Below are 13099 nucleotides of genomic sequence, written 5' to 3'. Positions count from 1 at the left end.
TTGGAGCAGTCATCGTGGGGCATGAGCTAATGATAGTAATAGTAGAGTCATAGGATTGTCCAACTCCAGGAAGGGTCTTCGGGATACATAAATAGCTTCATTTGATGACTTTTCCCAGTGACTGCTTAGCATCCCTACAGTGATGAATAAAGTTGGTGAAGTTTATTTGGAAATGAGGGATAACAGTGTTGGGGGAAACATAAGGTCACTGGGACAAAGGATTCTGGTATGTAGCACATGAAATGTTAAAGGCAGCAGACAGGCCTGAGACTGTGTATGAACACAAAGTCATTTCCATTTATTTATTTATTTTTGCCTTTTTGGAGGGCAATTGGGGTTAAGTAACTTGCCCAAGGTTACACGGCCAGTTTTTTTGTGTGGGTGTTAAGTGTCTGAGGCCTGAACCGAACTAGGGTCCTCCTGACTCTGAGGCCGGTGTTTTTACTCACTGCGCCACCTAGCCACCCTACAAAGTCATTTCTAAGTGGGCAGTAGGTAATGGATTAAAAGAATAAAGATGGGTCAGGGTACCTTAGAGTGCAATAAGGTTAAGTCACTTAGTGTGAGTCTTCTAGATGCAAGGATTCAAAATTGCAAATAGAGAGTGAAATCTTGAAATAGAAAGCACTGGTTTCTGGGAAAGTATGGTGATTTGAATGTTCTGATTAATTGAGCTCAAAGAGCAAATGATATAAATTTGTTCTGCCTGATGTACTTGGCTAGCAGAATAAATCTAGAGGGTGAATTCTTAGATTGAATTCTTTCAGGTGAAATGTTTTTATAGGTCAAAATTTTGGGTAGAAAACTCAAAGTACTTGATGAATGATATCTGAATGGGTTAGAAGTGCTAACTTTTTGACCATCCCCTTCTTAGTTGGTCCTTGGCTCCACTGCCACTGCTTCAGGTGAGTTTATGTAGTGATTCAGAAACAATAGATTTGCATTTCTAGCCTTATTCTTGTAAGCTTAATTACTTTAACAAGCATTTCTCAGTTTTGCCAAGATTATCCATGGCATAGAGGCTTATACTTTAAGCAACATTTTATAACAACATCATTTATACATTATAACCAAACCCCAGGAGAAAGGTAATGATTTTAAAAAGATTACTCATTCTTTTGATAGCCCAAGGTGAAAATTGAATTAAATAGTGCTGAGGAGCGTTCAGTTCCTCAGTGCACAGTGTCTTACACTGCTCCTTATTGTACTGCTCCTTTGGAACGAATTGTGCCCTGGAGTAGGTTTTGCCTCATGGGTACCCTGTGGCACCAGTGAGCTGGAAAGCAGGCATTATCTTCCGCCTATTATCTGCCTTTTCCCTAAGAATATAACTCTTAGCTGGATTTTTGTATTGATGCCCTCCTTCCCCTAAACATGGAAGATAACAAAAACATTTACTATGATTATGCAGGTTTCATTTCTAAGCTAATGCTGTCTTTTGTTGTACCCTGGTCATTTCTGCTTATTTTTAAATTGTTTTGGTACTTGACTAAGGAAAATAAATAGATCAAATTCTTATTCAAACAGTGATTGAATGTTTGCCTATGCAGAAGAGAGATAAAAAGCACTGGTGGGCTAGGAAGGTGGGAGGAGTGGGGACAAGAGTGGGTAGGAGCCGTGTGTGTGTGTGTGTGTGTGTGTGTGTGTGTGTGTGTGTGGAGAGAGGAATAGGGAGGGATAATAATTTTGAAAGTCTTATCATTGGATTATCTCTTAACATTTGGGGCTAGGTGATCAAATCTTAATATAGGTCCTCAAGCTATGGTTTTCAGTTCTTATTATCTAATATTTCTTTTCTTTTCTTTTTTAATCTATCGCTGTTGTATTGTTGTGTTTCCCAACTATAATCAAGACCAAGAGAAATGAACCTGGGCAAATCCTCAGGTCCCTGCTGCCTCATCTTCTCCTTCTCATCCCCAGGGGCCAGGCTGGTTTCAGGGCAGGCTCACCTTAGAGTGAACCTGAACCTTTAAATTAGTCCTGGAACTGGCCTGAACTCCTGAGACTCTCGGAGCTGGGGTGACTGAGGGGACAGTCTGGATCTCCTAAGGACACTGGCCTTAAGGCCTTGGTGAGGTACAAGGGCCAAAATTCACTCATAGAGTAATGTGGAACACATACGAAGTGCACTCACTGTAACAGCTGCACATTTTCTTAAAAAGACTATTTTGAAAAGGACAGTTTTCTTCCCCGGGCACTAAATGTTGTTGTTTTTCTTTTAGCGCGATGATGTTCCTGATGACTACTTCAAGCACGACCCTGATCACAAGCATATTTACCGATTTGTTAGGACGCTCTTCAGTGCTGCCCAGCTGACTGCAGAATGTGCAATAGTCACTTTGGTAAGGCACATCTCCTTTTGAAAGGACTCTTTGGTTTCTGCTTTGTATCCACATTGTATGCCCTGTTTCATCATATCAAAAATAAGGTCCTTAAATGACAAAGTGTCAGTCAGCCAGTCACAGAAAGATGATATATGTGTTTTAAAAGTAGTCAGCATAGAGCTCACTCACCATTCTGTCAGGTGCTGAGACCCCTCCCTCTCTGAATGGCGAGAGTTAAAGGTGGAGAAGGCTGAGCTAGGGCATAAAAAAGAAACTTTTCACCTTTGTGTTTGATTCAGGTTTCATATAGTTGGCAGTTCATATCACAAAACCAGAACTGCTGTTGAAAGTGTCAGGAGGCCCCCAAAGTTGAATGCCCACGGGAATTTAACTACTCCATAATGTGTGGAAGGGCCAGCTAGAGGAAGCTGGCAGATCTGGGCTCCCAGTCTGGTAACTTTCACAATCATTACATGTATTTGGGTGGTTGGTTTTTGTCTTTATGTAGAAAGCTTTAAATAGGTGAGAGAGAGAGAGAAGGGGTGTGTGTGTGTGTGTGTGTGTGTGAATGCACACCCCCACACATATATAGTCATGTAACTGATATAGAGAGAAGTCTGTCTGTGTAATTCAGCTTGTAACCTTGTCTGGTTTATTTATAGAATCGATGTTTATTTGTAAAACATGTGGCAGTCTTGTGAAATGCCACTGGTTCAGAGGGTACCAGTGATGGGCACCACTTCTAGCTCATGTGGTGTCAATTCAGTGCGTTTTGTGGTGAGCTGAAACAAATAGCTAAAAAGAAATGGTAAAAGAGGGGCAATTTGGACGTACTTTTTAGTGGACTGTTTTAGCAGGCAACTTTAAAAACAGTTATTCTTTCACTAACCAACCACAAAATACTTTTCCCTGCTTATTGAATTTCATGTCACACTGCAAGTTAGCCACTGGGAGGCTCTCTTGACCATCAGTTTTCACCCATAAAGCCAGAGTAGCATTCTAATGCTAATGAGCCAAGTAAAAACAACTGAGTTCTCCATTGTTCCAAAAAAACATTATTTATGTATAAAATCATTCTAGTAGCCCTAGTAGGTACTTAGCAAATATTTGTTGGATGAACTTAAACTTGGCTTCCTAGTCCTGGTCATTGTATTAGAAGGTGATACTGTTGATCTATTGTATGCAATAGTGGTGAGAGTGCAGGATTTGCACTTAGAAGACAACTTAGGTTTGGTTCTGCCATTTACTTGACCTTGAGCAAGTCATTTAACCTTTTGGGCCTCAGTTTCCTTATATGTGAAATGAAGGGGTTAGATTAGGTGGCCCATCAAGATCCCTTCTGTTCTAGCTCTGTTCAGTAGGATGCATTCTTTCAGTAGCACTTGAGCCACCCATCTTGATAACCAGGGGCACACATTTTGTTACAGCTGACTATGGGTTTGCAAATGCAGGGTGGTATGTATTAGGATGGAATCCATACATCTTTGTTCTTTATTTTAATAACCTAGCTGAATGTCTGCTCCCTGCAAATTTAGTGTGATGAATTGAACTTTTAAATTGTATCATCAAATAGGCAACAATTTTTCTAAAAGTAATTCATATTTAGTTTTATTTATAGATGTTTGTGTTGCTTCCAAGATATAGCTAGAACACTTGGTAGGACCTGTAAGATTCTTCCTATAAATTATAGAACTAGAATAAAATGTAATGGTGTGAGTTGGTTATGAAATAAGACTATGTTATTTGAAGTTTACATAATTAAAATCAGTCATTTAAATTAGATTTTGTTCGGTTTTAAGAATAGGTTAGTAAGATGGAGTTTTATTTTCCTGAGCTAACCAGTTGCCTGTAATAACTTGTCATTGCATTTACACTGAACTAAAATTAAAGGCCAATGATCTGCTTTTTCAGGTTTACTTAGAAAGACTTTTAACTTATGCTGAGATTGACATTTGCCCAAGTAACTGGAAAAGAATTGTTTTGGGAGCCATTCTTCTTGCTTCCAAGGTTTGGGATGATCAGGCAGTTTGGAATGTGGACTATTGCCAGATCTTGAAGGACATTACAGTTGAGGACATGTAAGTCGTAAACTTCCTACCTTTTTCCAGCTGTAAAATGAGAATTATTTACATAATTTCCATTTTTAGTTTCTTAAATGGTCAGAGAACCAAGAGACATGTAACCACATATCACCTTTCTTTATCTCAGAACCCTGTGGCTATATTCCATCCTGTAATTTATTCATGGGCTATTTGTCTGTTTCTCAAAAATAGTTAAATTATTATAACTTAGATTTTTTTTTTGTATTCACTTTTGATAGAATAGGAATTGAGGCTGAACCTGTTTTTCATACTTCCCTTTTGCTTCCTAAATCAGTTTTTCATTTGCTCTAGAAATAATTTGATGAAATTAAGATTTCATTTGCTACGAAATACTTTGAATGATATTTCAAAGCCTGTTTTTCTTCTCTCTTAGTGAGGTAAATTCTGCCTTTGAAAGAGAAAATAAGGGACCGAAGTAGCTCTATTAATCAACAAATTCACTATACATATAAATGACATGTTATTTGTGCTTTTAACTATGTTTGTTTAAATTCACACACAAAAACCTAGATTTTGCAATGCTCTAGGTGTACTGACTTGTTTCAGTGATTAAACCTCTATTAATAGATATGTTAATCCTATGAAGTACTGTATCACTACACAATTAAAAGGTAATAGGGTGACAAGTATAAAAGAAATCATGACGTGCATTTATTCATGAAGTAAATCAAGCCCTGATCAGCTCATCTGAACATGGTGAGATTTACATTTCTATAGGCTTACCACCACATGAACAGGAAATTAATTTTGCCAGTAGGTTTAATAGGACCCAAGGTGAGGAAGCACAAAGCTTTCCTCACATTAGCAGCTATCCAAAGAATGAACCATTGATTTTTGAATTTGTTTTTCTCTCCGGCAAAATAGATTTTTTTTAAAAAGCTTAAAATTCTTATGACTTAGTAAGTTTCTTTCACTTTTCTTAGGACATTTTTAGACATACTTAGACATTTTTAGGACATTTAATAAAGAAATATAAAATCCCCAGTAAGGGCTGCAAAGACTGATATTTTGGGGGTCTTTTTTTATTTCCTGACCTCTTGTCAACTTATACTAGCCCCGGGTTTATGTTTACTTTTAGGAAGGGCTGATAACACCCTACACGTCCTACATTTTTCTTCTCTATGTTAGCAGACTTGCTGCCTTAGTATCTATACAACTCAAGTTCACAGAGTATTTCACTCTAAAAGGCAACAAAAGCTACTTCATAATGTTTTGAGAAACTCTCATCTTCTAAATGACAGAAAGCTTGACTTTCCGTGGCGCAGAGGATTTCTGTCCCAAGCGTCTGATGGACAGCATGACACAGGACACAATTTCCAGACCCTGGCTGGAGCATGTGAATGCACTGCCCCTGCCCTGGCTGTGGCTCGTTTTGTAAAGTGGGTTTAGTATGAGACAGATTCTATCTTTGATCTGTTTGCTTTTTGTTGATGAAGAGAGTATTTTCTTCTGTAGTCCTAAGTAGGAAATGTGTGCTAAGATGAGCAAAAATTTGCATTGTGCCCTTCGAGGAGGAGGGGGAAGGAGGGGTGTCCGCCTCCAGCCTCGTGCTGCTCATCGATTTATTTATTTATTTATTTATTTAATATTTTGGAGATGAGTCCTTGTTGCTCCAAGAGGCTTTTTTCCTTAGAGATAATAGCAGCAGCTCTTCATAGATCCATTTGTTGCCGTGGTGATATGCCTGCTCCTTTTGTTGGTCTGCCTCTACTTCAATAAACCCCTTCCTGTCATCAGCCTGGTGAAAATGTCTGCAAGTTCTTCAGAGCTAATAAGCAGCATACATCATTCCTTTCATCTGATCACCGTCGTGGGGCCTATGAGAGTGAGAATGGAGGATGGATTGTCCAGCTGCACTAATGGAACTCTGAAGAATGAGCCCCCGAAGTCAGCAGCCTAAGAGCACAGCAGTGCCCTAACCTTTTGCCCCCCAATATCCCCAACTGAAAGTGCTGAGATTCGAAAAGGACCATAAATAACTGTACCTTGCCGGAACATTAAGTGTATTCATCCAGCTGCTAGCCTTTATTTATTTCAAAACAGAATTTAGAACCATCCTGGTAGCCTAGAATGATATTTTTAAAAAGTGGACTGATAGCTTTGACTAAAATTGTTGAATATATTGTGTTTCTTCTCTAATCTCCTCTAGGAATGAGATGGAAAGACACTTCTTGGAGCTCCTGCAGTTTAATATTAATGTTCCTGCCAGTGTTTATGCCAAATACTACTTTGACCTTCGCTCTTTAGCAGATGACAACAACTTGAGTTTTCTGCTGGAGCCCCTCAGCAAAGAACGTGCACAGAAACTTGAGGTAAAGGAGATTGGTGGTGTGCTAAGCTGCAGTTTGTGTTACATAACAAAAACTGTGACTGGCTTTTTCTAATCATATTAGGAGGTAATTAGAAAAACTGAAAGCTTTTATATCAGCATATTGAAGAGTTTTAACCCTTTGTCATCAGCATTTCCTGTGCTGCTCTTGTGGCTTGGGATCTACAAAGGACAAAAGTTACAGGTGCTGTACTTGAGGATCATAGTTCAAATGAATGTATCAAAGCAAATAAATTTGAAATTTAATTTGCTCTTAATGATTTCTTTGTTCTAAATCCTCATCTACATGCGATCACAGTTTCTTGGAATTGCATTCTGTTAACATCTAGGTGTCTGCAGCGCTTACTGTGGTGATTGATTTTAACTGAATTTCTAGGATTTTATTTAAGACATGGGTTGCTGTCTGTTCCAGTGGAAGAAATGTCCATGTTGATAGGATCTCAGTCATTGATATGACCTAAACTAGACAATCTCAGATATGTTATGGAGGAAGTATTCAGTTCAGTGGTCATTAAGTGCCTTTTGTGTTCATGCCTGTGATAGGGACAGGAAGGTGACTGGACTTGGCATTGGAAGAAAGACCAGGGATTGGCACTGGCTCTGCTCCTGACTTGACTGGGGGCATTTGAACATATTAGTTAACTTTTCTGATCCTCAATTTCCTCATCTTTATACAGAGAATATTAATAATATGTCACATCTACATTCAGAGGGCCCGTATGAACATCAAAGGAGATAGTAGTGTAAGTCAAGGACAGACTGCCTGAACATCCTTCTCTCAGGGGCATAAGCTTAGGGATCCAGTAGTGTACAATCGCTATTACTTGGTTTTGATTTGGGGAGTATTTTTGTGGTCATGGGCTTGTATTTTTGTACACTTAATTTGTTGATGAAAATTAAAATGTATTAAAAACCAAAGGTTAATATCATGGGAAAAATTTAAATCTAATACCATTCAATCACATCAGTTATTTTTTTTTAACTAAACAGAGGATTATAGTCTAAAACGGTAGATAAAGAGATCACTGTTTGCTCCAAGATGTGATCTACCCTGTGGACTTTTAAGGCCATTTGGCAGAATGTAATGTAGTAATGTTATAGGCTTCCAGGTCAGTCAGTCATCATAGAATAAAATCATTCAAACTGTGATGCAGTCTTCTCTGAATTTACAAAGTTTCCATGTTCCTTTAGTGATACAAACCAAACCACAATCAAATAATATTTAGTGTTGACTTTTTTCTAATAGATGCTTCTTCAAACTCTCAGGGTCAGGACCAGTTTGTTTCTTAACAGAATGAACAGTTGGTATTTTATTGTTTTTAGCCATTTTTAAAAAGGAATTTTACTTCTTTCAATTAATAATAAGATGTCTTTTCTCTCTCCCTTCTACTTCCCAACTCTACTGAAAAAGTGTATAAGTGAAACATAACAAATTCCTGCATTGACTGTTTCCCAAAAAATATATGTCTCAGTCTGTATGCTGTTTTTAACCATTTGTGAATGACTTCAGTAAACCCGAAAGTATTCATAAGTAACAGGATTATATAAAGTATCAGGACTGGTTTACATAAGGCACATATTCATCTGCGTAATTTATAACTGTATTAGTAGGGCATCGAAGCCAACTTATATTTGGAATGATTTTTTCCTAAGAGTTATTATGAAGGTATGCTGAACGAGACTTAGTGAAGCCTACTTATGCAGGTGCATATCCATACATTGCATTGCCTTGGGCTGTCATGAACACTCTCTGGGATCCTCCTTGGCATGGGACTTCATTATAAGTAAAATCACCTTTTATATGCTTTGGGCGTTTCAGTTAAATCCAGTGTAGACTTACTTTATTTTTAGCTTGTTCCATTTATTAGTACAGTAATGAATTTCCCATCTAATGTGGACATCAGATCCATTGAATTTATACAAATATACATGAACCACTTTTAAGGGAGCAAATGAAGTTGTGATAAGCTGATCCTTTTTTTAAAAAAATGGGATACACTGTTTCTGACAGGTGGAAATTCATATTTTTTCCATAACCTTATCCTATTTCTTCTCCCTAATATTCTTTACAGCAACAAAGGGCGTTTTGCTGTAGCTAACAAGACAGAAACCTAAGTGTAGGTTCTGTTCTCACAGAGACTAATAAAGAAGGAGACTCTGAATTTCTGAAGCCTTGGTTTTCTCTCTGCTCCTTCTGTAGGCTATTTCCAGACTCTGTGAAGACAAATACAAAGACTTGTCCAAAGCTGCCATGAGACGATCTTTCAGTGCTGATAATTTAGTCGGTATCCGCCGTTCTAATGCCATCCTCTCCTGAAGGAGAAGTGAGGTGCAGTGTGACAGAAAGCCAGCATCAGCATCTGTAAAGAGCGGAGAAATGCTCCCTGCCCGACAACCAGCACGATGGTGTTTGCAGCAAGAGGAAGGGCACTGATTCCAAGGGACTCGGGGACCTGAGGATCACACTCCATAGGAAAGATGGGACCTTGTCAAAGCAGCACATTCTCCTGTCCTTTTTAATGTATCCAGAGGTGCAAAAACAAACTTTATAATGAAACCTCCTGAATCCCACCCCATACACAGATGTTTGCTTACCGTGTAGGCCTATAGCTGTGAACTATGTAAGTTTTTTTAAAAGATTAGTAGTTTTAAATTTTAGCATTTAAACACTAACCATGTGACTCTAGTTTAAAAGTTCCCTCTACCTTACCAACCACTCCAGAACTTTGCTGCAAAAATGCCTTTCAGAGTCAATGCAGTGTTAACTTTAGAACACGGAACTCTTAAATAAAGCGTCAAGCCACTTAGGAGCAGATACTTGTAGCATTGATCAGCGCTGAAAGGTTTTTCCTCCTTACTTTGTTACCATTAATGCTGCTAATTACTATTAGCAATCAAATTAAGAAGCTGCTGGGCAGAGTGTATGCTGGCTTTGGATCGCCATGTTGTCCTAGTAAACACAGTATGCAGAGAGTCTTAAGTATTGGGTTTGCGAGCAAAGAATTTGTATTGGGTCCATGCTGCTTGTGAATTACGGTGCTTCTCATTTTGTTCCTTTTGCTCCTACTCTGAAAAATATGCAGACTATAAATTGTTTTTCATGCATTTAAGGAAGTGGGTTAAAACACTTTAATCTTCCAAACATGGTGATCCAGCAACACATAATTAGTGTAATACGCTGTTTTTGAAGTTTTTATCTTCTGAAGCACCATCATGCTATATTTACAATGGAGTTTACAATGCAAAATACGGTTTATCTTTGGTCTCCTAAAATTTCTGCTTCTAGATTTTGGAGGGTTGGAGGGAAGAAAGGGGGAAATGGTAGGGAATTGGATTCACAATGAATCTGTAATAAATTAATGAATAAGAAAAATTGGACTCAGTGATAGTGATAGATGATTATTCTGTTCCTGACATCAGACTTATCCAGACTTTTTAAACTTTATGTGTAACTTAGACGTAGTTACAGTTTGTTCCTTCTCATTCTCAGTGTCTCAAGAGAAGACGTAATCACAAGGTCAAAATGAAACAAAGCATAATTTTTGGTTTTTGAAAGGTGGGGAGAGGAAGATTCAGGAGATTGTTGTCCGTACCAACCAAACTCAAAATAGATATGAAACATTTGAGCATATTAATAATTTTACCTCTCTTCTCCCTTCTCCTGTGTGTATAGAGCCCTAGGTATTTTGCCCAGTGAACAAAACATTTCTGGTCTAGGAATGCTGTGTACTCTTCCTCCCAACATAGTAATGCTACATATTCAACCCACAGATCTGCGTGCTGCAGGTCCTGTTGTTGTCAAAGGAAAAGAGCTATATAAATGATAAATAATGGTATTTTTAATATTTCAATCTACCAGCTCCAGAAACATGGTTTATGGAGTTTGGAGCTTCAGGTATTGATTGCAGTTTTATTTTGAAAAGAATGCTACAACTTCAGGTGGTTTTTCTTTCTCATGTTTATATTAAAAGAAAAGCTAATAATAAACTCTATTTTAATTAAAATGTGGCTAGTGTGTTTTGTACCCATTTTTGGTCCTTAACAAAGCTTGACCTAGATGTTTTATATTCATTTTCTTTCATTCTTTGGACCTAACAGAGGGTTCCAAAAGCATTTTCAAACTTTTAGTATGCTTATTCACAAATATCCATTTGACCCATGCTTCATTACTTATAATCAGTTCTCATATTCAGACTGTATTTTACTTCTGGCATTTGCAAATGAACATTTTGCTCTGTAAATTGTGTAAAATGTATAAGGTATATCTGATAAGATCTGAAGGTAGTTTGGTGTATATATTTAGTGTATATTTTTCTTTAAACAAGTTAAAAGAGTGAATCCTATGTTTAGCATCTTCATGGAATCTAGAGGCTACTAGTCCAGTTCCCTTATTTTAAAGCTGCACGTAATGAGACTCAGAAGTCAAATGCCTTGCCCAGCCCAGGACCCCCCAAGCCCGGCCTTCTTTCCATCCCACAGTTGCTGTGCTTTGGCCAAGGGATCTTTACATCCTTGCCTCCCCCCAAGGCCATCAGAATGTATTACTGGGTCAGTAATAAAGAACTGGCACTTTAATGATTAGATCTTGTACGCTGCCTGTCATTGCTTACTCCAAAGAATCCTGATAGGCTCATGGCATAGCAGATAGGATTGCAATCTTGCATGTCAGAAGACCCAAACTCATATCCTGTTTTTGACACTTAGTTGTATGAGCATCAGCAAGTCACCAAACTTCTGGAATCTTCATTTTATCTGTAAACTTGTGATAATATGATAGCACCTGCCTCACAAGCTTTTTGAGAGGTTCAAGTGAAACCTTGGAAAATACTTTGCAAACTCTCTATAAATGCAGTTATTAAAATAGCTTTAACCTATGGGGGAAAATGAATAAGCTCAATGAATTATCTGATGTCAGTGTTAAGACTAAGAATTGGGTTTTTTTGAAAGATTAATTAGTTTTCAAGGTCTAGGTTTTAAATAGAACTGTTGGAGTTTAAGAAATCATCACTAAATTATGATATGATGCCTTCTTGCTTGGTGCTTAGGGTGACTGAGGACAAGTCTGTGAATCGTCAGCTGATGTAACTGGACCTCATATGATTGGTAAATAGTAAATCTGACAAATTACTACTCAACTGTGATTTCATGGTATCTCTACAGTTTAAAAAATTGCAAAATGAAACAAGGTGATTAATATTCCAGTACTCAGTCATCCTATCTGATGCTATATTTTTCATGGTATAGAATTATGAGTTAGTATAACTGTTTTAGGTTTTATATTTCCAGTGACTAGAAGAGTGGAAATAAATGATTACACATACTCCAAATACACATTAAGCCCAAGGGAAGGGATGGCCCAGGTCAGGTAGGCATTAGCATGAGTTGCTAATTGAAAGTGTGTCATTTAGTATAATTGCATTTTATCTCTCTCTTGCTTTATTTCTCAACAGGGACTGGACCATTTACTGAAATGGATTAATAAAGATTTGGGTAGGTGGGCTCTAACATATGACTACAGCTCTACAAAAGTATACCCCAAGAGGTCAGCCAGGTGTCATGGAACCTGGAGAAGACGTGGTAGTATTTTCCTGTGTTGGCAAACTTCCTAAGGTTCTGTAGCTGGGAAAGGTATGATGACTTAAAAATCTTGGGAATGTTCTTCTGTAAGATAGATGTGCCCATGATCCCCCAAAGGATGAGTTTGTGAAAATGGCATAGTTGCATAGGATTGTACCCATCTGTTCGTTTTATCCACATATGCTTTTATTCTAAAATGTATTGGAGACTCAATTGAACTTTGTTATGAATTTTTTTATTGCCATCTAAATTTCAGGTCCTTCTTATGAGAAGATGATAAGACTGAAATTAGGGAACTTATTACTTGAGTGTTAAGCAGCAAATAATCCTTCAGGCCCATATCAAGTTGTCAGCAAGGCCCTATTGCCAAATTAAAAACCTTTATTTAACAATTCTGCTTCTTACTGCGCTGTCCTCTTATTTCTGGGCAGCCTGAGTTCCATCAGAACAATTCAAACCTAGGATTATAAAGTGTCTTTATTTATTCCCATGTTTTAGGCTTTTGGAGGGGAAGCTCGGTTAACATGTCCAGCCTATGTTGCTACTAAAAGACGTTCTCAGCCAGTCCTTCCTAACCACATTAAGAAAATAAGTTTTGACTCATTCTCTGACTCCAGAGCCACATTCATGAAAACACAGTGACCTAGGAAAATACGAGCTGGCCGTTGGGGAGTTGCCTAAGTAAAGTGCTAGCTTCTAGGCTTAATCTTTAGATGAAACCCAGCATCTATCAACAAGTTAAGGATTAAATTATCCAAAGGATAAAT

The 13099-nt window shown here is 37.9% G+C and overlaps 1 protein-coding gene across 4 annotated transcripts in view; it reads left to right on the top strand.

The window, feature by feature from the left end:
* The window catches only part of CCNYL1 (cyclin Y like 1), a 67869-nt gene extending 55043 nt beyond the window's left edge, over positions 1 to 12826 (top strand). For 3 of the 4 annotated variants that reach the window (XM_069075262.1, XM_069075261.1, XM_069075263.1), the window contains 4 exons: positions 2223 to 2342; positions 4236 to 4402; positions 6576 to 6738; positions 8956 to 10759. In XM_069075262.1, the coding sequence (XP_068931363.1) occupies positions 2223 to 2342; positions 4236 to 4402; positions 6576 to 6738; positions 8956 to 9072 (567 nt within the window). In that variant the 3' untranslated portion in view covers positions 9073 to 10759. Of the gene's footprint in view, positions 1 to 2222; positions 2343 to 4235; positions 4403 to 6575; positions 6739 to 8955; positions 10760 to 12205 lie in introns of those variants that run through there. The other variant, XR_011165890.1, reaches the window with a different exon arrangement.
* The last annotated feature ends 273 nt before the right edge of the window (positions 12827 to 13099 follow it).

This window comes from Petaurus breviceps, unplaced genomic scaffold, assembly GCF_028583685.1.
Source record: "Petaurus breviceps papuanus isolate PSGF00001 unplaced genomic scaffold, PetGlider_PUasm1.0 90903, whole genome shotgun sequence".
Lineage (NCBI taxonomy): Eukaryota > Metazoa > Chordata > Mammalia > Diprotodontia > Petauridae > Petaurus > Petaurus breviceps.
Note: the sequence above shows the minus strand (reverse complement) of the source record. Positions and strands in the feature narration are given on the sequence as shown.